This window comes from Penaeus chinensis, chromosome 19, assembly GCF_019202785.1.
Source record: "Penaeus chinensis breed Huanghai No. 1 chromosome 19, ASM1920278v2, whole genome shotgun sequence".
Taxonomy (NCBI): Eukaryota; Metazoa; Arthropoda; class Malacostraca; order Decapoda; family Penaeidae; genus Penaeus; species Penaeus chinensis.
Window position 1 is genome coordinate 26,558,086 of NC_061837.1, and position 8,073 is coordinate 26,566,158.

General features: G+C 34.6%; 1 protein-coding gene across 1 annotated transcript in view; it reads left to right on the plus strand.

Moving 5' to 3' along the window:
- LOC125035161 (probable histone deacetylase 1-B) overlaps nucleotides 1-3,367 on the plus strand; it is a 12,169-nt gene extending 8,802 nt beyond the window's left edge. The window contains exons 5-9 of the mRNA XM_047627370.1: nucleotides 1-152; nucleotides 260-364; nucleotides 480-576; nucleotides 819-1,127; nucleotides 1,360-3,367. The exon at nucleotides 1-152 is cut by the window's left edge and continues 52 nt beyond it. Coding sequence (XP_047483326.1) covers nucleotides 1-152; nucleotides 260-364; nucleotides 480-576; nucleotides 819-1,127; nucleotides 1,360-1,664 — 968 coding nt within the window. The 3' untranslated portion in view covers nucleotides 1,665-3,367. The remainder of the gene's footprint in view (nucleotides 153-259; nucleotides 365-479; nucleotides 577-818; nucleotides 1,128-1,359) is intronic.
- The last annotated feature ends 4,706 nt before the right edge of the window (nucleotides 3,368-8,073 follow it).

Consider the following 8,073-nt stretch of genomic DNA (forward strand, 5'->3'; position numbering starts at 1 on the left):
AGCTGCTGAAGTATCACCAGCGAGTTCTGTACATTGATATTGATATTCATCATGGAGATGGTGTTGAGGAGGCCTTCTACACCACAGACCGTGTTATGACTGTCTCCTTCCACAAGTATGGAGAGTATTTCCCAGGGACTGGAGACCTAAGAGTAAGGAATTACATGTTAGTAGTTCATTATAAGACATATGTAAAGTAAATACATATTATTGTATATTTTTATGAAAAAAATAACAAACTCTTCCTCCTATCTTTCAGGATATTGGTGCTGGGAAGGGTAAATATTATGCTGTTAACTTCCCATTAAGAGATGGCATAGATGATGAGAGCTATGACAGCATATTTGTGCCAATAATGACAAAGGTAAGGAGGAACTTCAATATTTACATTTGCCCATTCAAATACTGAAAGTAACATCCTGAGAAATTATGAGAATTATGTTATCGTGTATCAAATTGAAATATTTTGTTTTTGGCAGGTTATGGAAACCTACCAGCCCTCTGCAATTGTTCTTCAGTGTGGTGCTGACTCTCTCTCTGGAGACAGGCTTGGTTGTTTCAACCTCACCCTAAAAGGTAATGTACTGATAACTTAACAGAAAAACCCACTGTACACAAAATAAGTTTTGAAAAGATGAAACAACAGGTTCAAAGATTTGAGAAAGGTGATTGTAATCTTGTATATAACCAGTTGTAAGAATATAATTAATTGTTACTGTACTCCACTGGGCATTGTTAGTCATTGATGTTGATAATATTTGACTATTATATATGCTTTATTAAGCATTTTCATTTATGTTGATTTTTTCCTCCTATAGGTCATGCAAAGTGTGTTGAATTTGTCAAGAAGTACAACCTTCCCCTGCTCTTGCTTGGTGGAGGAGGATACACCATCCGTAATGTAGCAAGATGTTGGACTTATGAAACAGCTGTTGCTTTGAATACGGAAATTGCAAATGAACTTCCCTACAATGATTACTTTGAATATTTTGGACCAGACTTCAAGCTCCATATCAGCCCCTCAAACATGGCCAATCAGAATACACCAGAGTATTTAGACAAGATCAAAACCAGACTGTTTGAGAACTTGAGGATGTTGCCACATGCACCTGGTGTACAAAGTATAGGTGAGGTTTAAAGAAGGGGTTATTTGTGTTGCCTTTATAATCACTCTTAACATTTTGCCCCATATTTTTACATGAAAATAGAATATCACCTGCAAGTGCTATCAAGGATAAAAATGTTAGCTGTGATTTTTAAAATTTATTTTTTATTATTATTAATAATCTGTTTTATTAGGTATATTTAATCAGTTGGTATTTTCCAGTCACTTAATACAACTTTCATTCTGTTTTACAGCTATTCCAGAAGATGGTGTAGCAGAAGAGAGTGAAGATGAAGACAAGGCCAGTCCAGATGAGAGAATTTCTATACGTGCTTCAGACAAACGCATTGCACCAGACAATGAATATTCAGATTCTGAAGATGAGGGTGACGGGCGAAGAGATGAACGATCCTTCAAGCCCAAAAAGAAAACGAAGACTGATGAGAGTGCAACCAATAATGGTGCAGGAGAGGACAAGAAGGACCCCTCTATCACTTCTGCAAAGGAGGAAAAGTCTGGTTCTCAGGTTGGACAGAATGAAACTAAAGTGGAATCTTGAGGCAGAGTTAAATTTTAAGTTCAACTTTTTTTCTATATTTTATTCTGTGAATTAGAAAAAATAAGGTTAAAGTCAAAGAATACCTTGGAATATGCACAGAAATGCTCAGCTGAGATCATATGTAAAAGTAATCATTCCTCACCAAATACCTTTGGGTAGTTTTTTCAAACAATGCTTCATGTCACTTGTTGAAAAATCAAGTATACATGTACTGTGTAATTTGTATAAATATATATATGTGCATATATATATATATCTATATATTTAAGGAACTAAACTTGGTCTGTATGGTTTGCAGTCATGCAATATTATATAAACAGTCAGGACGCCTCCTTTTCACAACTTTGTTAGCACTGTTTGGAGAAATTGCTCGCAGGAGGGTCATGACCAGAATAGGTATATACTCTCATAATGTCAGTATTATCAAAATCTCATGATTCACCAAAGGAAAAAATGAAGACAGTGCTTATATAAGTGACAATATGTGCTCTAGGTCTTTTATCTTCATTTAAAACATGAATAGATATATATTAGATATATTGGTAGCTCCATACAAACTTGTCATTTAATTTTTTGTCATATGTATTATATACATGAAAGCACACACTTCTCTCAAGGGAATGTCTTGTCAGCAAAGCCTATACATAAAAGCTTTGGCAGATCCTCTTTGTAATTTAGTTATTTTAGGCAATGCATCACCTTATTTATTTGCTTCTAGCAAATGTCATCTACCATTTTTGTCAATGAAAATCGGCTAAAACTAAATATTTAATGTTCTGTTACATATATTGGCAATAAGTACATTGGTTGCCTTAATGATACATCCCATTCAGAACTTCAGTTTTTCTTCTATCATTGTCACACCATTAACCTAAGAAGACTGTCAAAGTTAAGGCTGCCCCCATGTAATGTTTCAATTTATGCCAAAAGTCCCTACTTTTATAAGTAGCCAAAAAATGTTCCTGCATGGTTCTGAATGACCATATTGAGTGACTTTTGTCCTAAAGGGTGTGCCTATCAATATTTTCACTTGGGCCAAGCTCATCTTATTTGATCTCATGATATATTTTCATATTTGTAATGTTAACATGTACTTTGTTGATAATGTAAAGTCAGTTTCAGTGCATATTGCATCCGTAAAATATATGGTTTTGATTTATTACTAGAAGAGAATGTTCCGTTTAGTAAAATGTTGTTTTGGTCTGTCAAATGTCAAACATAAGAGATTTTATCATTCGAGTTCCCCATATGTGCATGAAAACCAGAAAAAAAAAACATTAAGTTAGACACATTGAAGTACATGTTGTAAACAAGTTTTGGAGATATTTTCCATTGATGCACACTAACCTTATTTTACTGGAAGCAAACATGAGAATGTACATAGAAATGGTCATATATTTTGATAATTTACCTACCATTTCCTAAATAGTATTGTGTGGGTTGCAGCCTCCCTTTTTACCATTCACTGCCAGATTTTTACATAAGTGTGGTATGGTATGCACTAGTGACTACTTTCCCACCATGGTTCTTAGGTGACCATTAAATATCAGTTACCATTAAATTTCATGGTGGTTCATGAAGATGGGTGTAAGTCTATTTTGAGAAGTAGAATGACATTGTAGAATATGTTTATTTAACTTGTATGTGTGATTCCATATGTAGGTCTTTAAGTTTTATGCTTCTAATAAATAATGACTTTTGTAGTATTGCCTTTGCTTTTTATTCCTATGAAGAAAATATTCAGACTTGAGGAACTCACCCAATCACATGTCCGTTGTTATCATGGGAGGGGGGCAGAGGAAAAAGGAGTTTAGGCTCAATGTTGGGTCTCAGCTCTCAGGTAAACCAATTTTGGATAGTCATTTTTTTTTCTTCTTTCCTTTTTCTTCTCTTCTCCAACCCCTTCTGTCCACTTTATAAAGTGCAACAGCCATGCTGAAAGAATGAAAGACAGGCATTGTGTCAAGTTATGAACATCTTCGGGGAATCGTGGGCAGTGTATTCCCTTGGTTAATCATCTAGCCCTTACCTCCTACGGATACCCTGAGAGGATAGATCTCTCTTCCCCGCATACTTAAGGCTCGCCATGGTTAATAATGAAGATGATGTACTCAAATTAGAGGTACTGAGGCTTGTCCTTTTTTCAACTTGCCGATGTGAAATGAACTAACTTCTCTGGTTTCCAGATCCCTGACTCTTCCTTGATGAACGCTCCTGTCACTTCTACTACTGCTCCCTCCTTGATGCTTGCTGACAACTTGATCCATTCCGAACCATTCACTTCTTTCCATTCCCTTCTCCCTTAATATTTTTACCAGAACGGTTTCATCTCCTAAGCTGATTGCCCAGTCTACTACAAAGATTAGTCTGACAGTAAAAACGACATGCATACATGCCTTGTTGACTATAGCCGTCTTTTGTTGGTACAAAAGTTCAATGAGTTAGGAGTTTGGATAGCGACGTCATTGCTGATCACAAATTCTGATTGGTTGCTGAATGCACTGCCAGGCATTGTACGAAGAACTATCGAAAACCTCATTCCACACAGTGCTCTTAAGTATCAACAATAACAACAGGAATGACAGTTCAAGGCGTTTCTCTCTATGGAACTTATGTATATGCATATATGTATGTATATGTATACATATGTATATATTACATATATATATATATATATATATATATATATATATATATATATATACAATATAATATATTTATATATATGAATACATACGAATATACATTTATATATCTATTCATATATGAGAATATATGAATACATACGAATATAAATTTATATATCTATTTATATATGAGAATATATGAATATATGAATATATTGATATATGAATATATATGAACCGCATTCATGTTGACAAATGTAGAAAAGGTATGAATGAGAATGAATATCTTCACAATACAAGATATGTATATGACCGGTTTCGATTCTATCTTCATCAGAAATACATGTATTTCTGACGAAGATAGAATTGAAACCGGTCAAATACATCTCTTGTATTGTGAAGATATTCATTTTCATTCATACCTTTTCTACATGAATATATATATGGATGTACAAGTATATATGTATGTAGGTATAAGTTTATATGTATATGTGTATATATAGATATATATATATTAATGTATATATGCATATAAGTATATATATATTTATCATATATGTGTATATATACACATATGCATATATGTATATATATATTACATGTAGGTATCTAAGTATTTGTATATATATGAATACATATGTGTCTATTATGTATATGCATATATGTATATATATCAATATATACGAATATAGATGTATATATGTATATAAATATCTATATGTATATGAATATATATTCTGTATATGCTTATAAGTGTATATATATGTATGTATGTACTGGGTCCCACTTCTGTACATCTGGCAACAATATCAATGTATACATTGACTTTGTTGTGGGATATTTTTTAAAATGCAGTTTCCCGGCATTGTTTGTTTATCGAAATGGCAACAGTATGTCCCCCTTCTTTCAACACAACCATTTTCAATTATAGCTGCATAATTTCTTGAAACATGAAAACGCTTCATTCTTTAAACCCCAGTGTATGGCAGCTATATCAAATACAAAATCTTAGCAAAAATCATTGATACCTTTTTTAATGCTTCTCGAGGGCTGTGGCTAGATCATCTAGTAGCGGTTAATCGAACAAAAGGATATTTTTTTTTTCGCCACCACTGATTAAATAAACAGTAAACACGTTATAAATTCTTCATAATAGAACAATTTGGACGCAAAACCGCAGTAGGGTTTCAATGAATGAATATACAGATGTTTTATTTTTTTTTTTTTTTTTTTTTTGTGTGTGTGTGTGTGTGTGTGTGTGTGTGTGTGTGTGTGTGTGTGTGTGTGTGTGTGTGTGTGTGTGTGTGTGTGTGTGTGTGTGTGTGTGTGTGCCTGTGTGGGTGTGGGTGTGGGTGTGGGTGCTATTAGTGTTCCACAATTCGTGGCGTTTCTGTAAGTCGCATTCGCATTCGAACAGCCTAGTGAGAAAATACACGTTTGCTTGTTTCAACTTGAAGAACTACTAGGCTAACCTAGTCAAAGATGAATATCATAAGTCTAAGAATTTACTCCCAATGTACTTGCTGTACGATATCTATCTTGAAAAAAACAAACAAATTTGTTCATTCATATATGTGCAGTTCACCACGCGCTATACTCATTGTCATTTATTAAATATGTTATTTCCTTTTGTTTGTCGATGCACATTAGTAGGAGTAGATAAAAAATGACATACTTGTGTTTTGTTACAAAATCAAAGTTTTCATATATTGTTTCCATATGTTTTTGAATTGATAGAATGTCTTGCTTTCTTTCCGTCATCCAAACACTGATTCATTAAACAAAATATGTAATAATTTAAGAGCAGCTGAACGCAAAACCGTAGTAGGGCTACAATGACTGTTCATGTGCGTGTGCTGAGGAACTGAAGTTGTTAAACATTTTATTTATAATCATTGGTTTTATAGTTGATGCACATTTTGAATCCCTTTGCGCGCAAAATATGATAACATGTATTTGACAGAAAAAAATGTAAATATATACATATACATAAATAAATATATGTATATTTTCTATTTTTCCTTCCGGGGCATTCATTAAATCGAATAATTGGAAGGATGCTAATTAATTTTGAAGATATTTTTACTATCGTTTATTTGTAAAAAGAAAAACGGTAATAATTGTAGAAAAGAAAGACCAATACTGGGGGCAGTCATACAAGCTATCGTTATTCAAAACCTTGTCTAATTCCCGGGGCAGAGATGACGTGCTTATGTGAGGTCCCGGTTTCCTTCGTAACACTCCATTCCCTTTGGCATGATCTGTTACCTATAGGAAGGTTCTTTCATTTGCCGTTTCCCAAACATTGATAATAATCGCCCAAACATTTTTCACCGGGTCTGAGCCACATGCCTTGCGGAAGGACTTCCATGTGGTTTTGGTCATCGAACCACTTCGTAACTGCCCTTGACGTGTGTATTGGGCAGTTATCCTGCACGAATATATGGTTGTTCCCGGGAAGAGTCAAAGGATAGCAACGTGCTGATGGGAGATATATTTCTTCTAACAATTTAAAAATATTTGTTTAAACTGAATTTCCCTTCTTTTTTTGGCGAATTCACCAACACCATGCATGGAAATACACCCCACTTATTATTGGTCATGTGGCCACTCTTTGCCGTTCCATAGACATGTCGTCTGTCACATCTGAAATGTAAGTAATGATAGATAATCAGAACATAAAACATGGCGTATAAATATATCTTTATCAAAATTTGAACTAAGTCAATGAGCAAATTGAAAAAGAATGATATTTACACCTCTTATCTCTCATCCAGCAATGGAGCTTCCCGTGCGCTCTCCACATACTGCTGGGCAATATTGGCAACGTCGTTTGTTCAGCCTCTCTTTGATAACGTTCTGTGATGAATCCCCATTTGCATGTAGTAGTTTTGCAGCTTGTTAGCGGGAACTGTAGGTCTTTATATGAATTTTAGCTGCCTTGGTGACGGGGCATCCGGAACGGGGGCGGTCGATCAGTGTGTTCTCCTCCTCCCACTTTATTCACCTGTATACCATCGAGCGGGGGATACCGGCTCTCTGGTTATTTCACTGGGAGATAAATTGCTTTCCCTCATCCCAATGACGCGGCCTCTATTTGCAATTTCAGATTGCCTTGCGTTCATCTTGAAAGAAGTGTCAGCTTGGCAGCCTCGTGTTCACCTCGGATTTCCCATATGTCATTATGACGTCATATACCATCGGACACATTTTCTTTCTTGTTTTAGCATATACTAGGATTAGCCGCGAAATGGAAATTCAGTAATTCATGAAGATTCATTATTATACAGAGTATCAAATATACGATTTCGTGTTTTTTCATTTTCTAGATGGTTCCTCTTTCTTCAAACTACTCAAGTTCCGGGTGAGGAAACAAGCGGTTAGATGACTTTTCACACATAGGGAAATAAGTATTTCTATCGTAAACATATTATTATGTATCAAAGTTTTGACATGCACTGACAAATACAATGGAAATATAAACTGCATACGTGTCAGATAAAATTAGCGAGATTGAATTCCTATTACATCAGAATGAACAAGATTTTTCTTTCAATATATCAGATATAGTACAGTATTGGGAGTAAGTTTTTAGACTTACACCCAGCTAGAGTTGCTCGAGGTGAAACAAGCAAACATGCATTTTCTCGCTCAGCTGATCGAATGCGATTTACGTAATAGTAATAGCGAAAATTATGGTCAGATTTTATCACAAGATAAAAAGCATTCAGAATAATCGAGAATTATACATATTGTTTAGCCACAAATCACCAAATATTGAC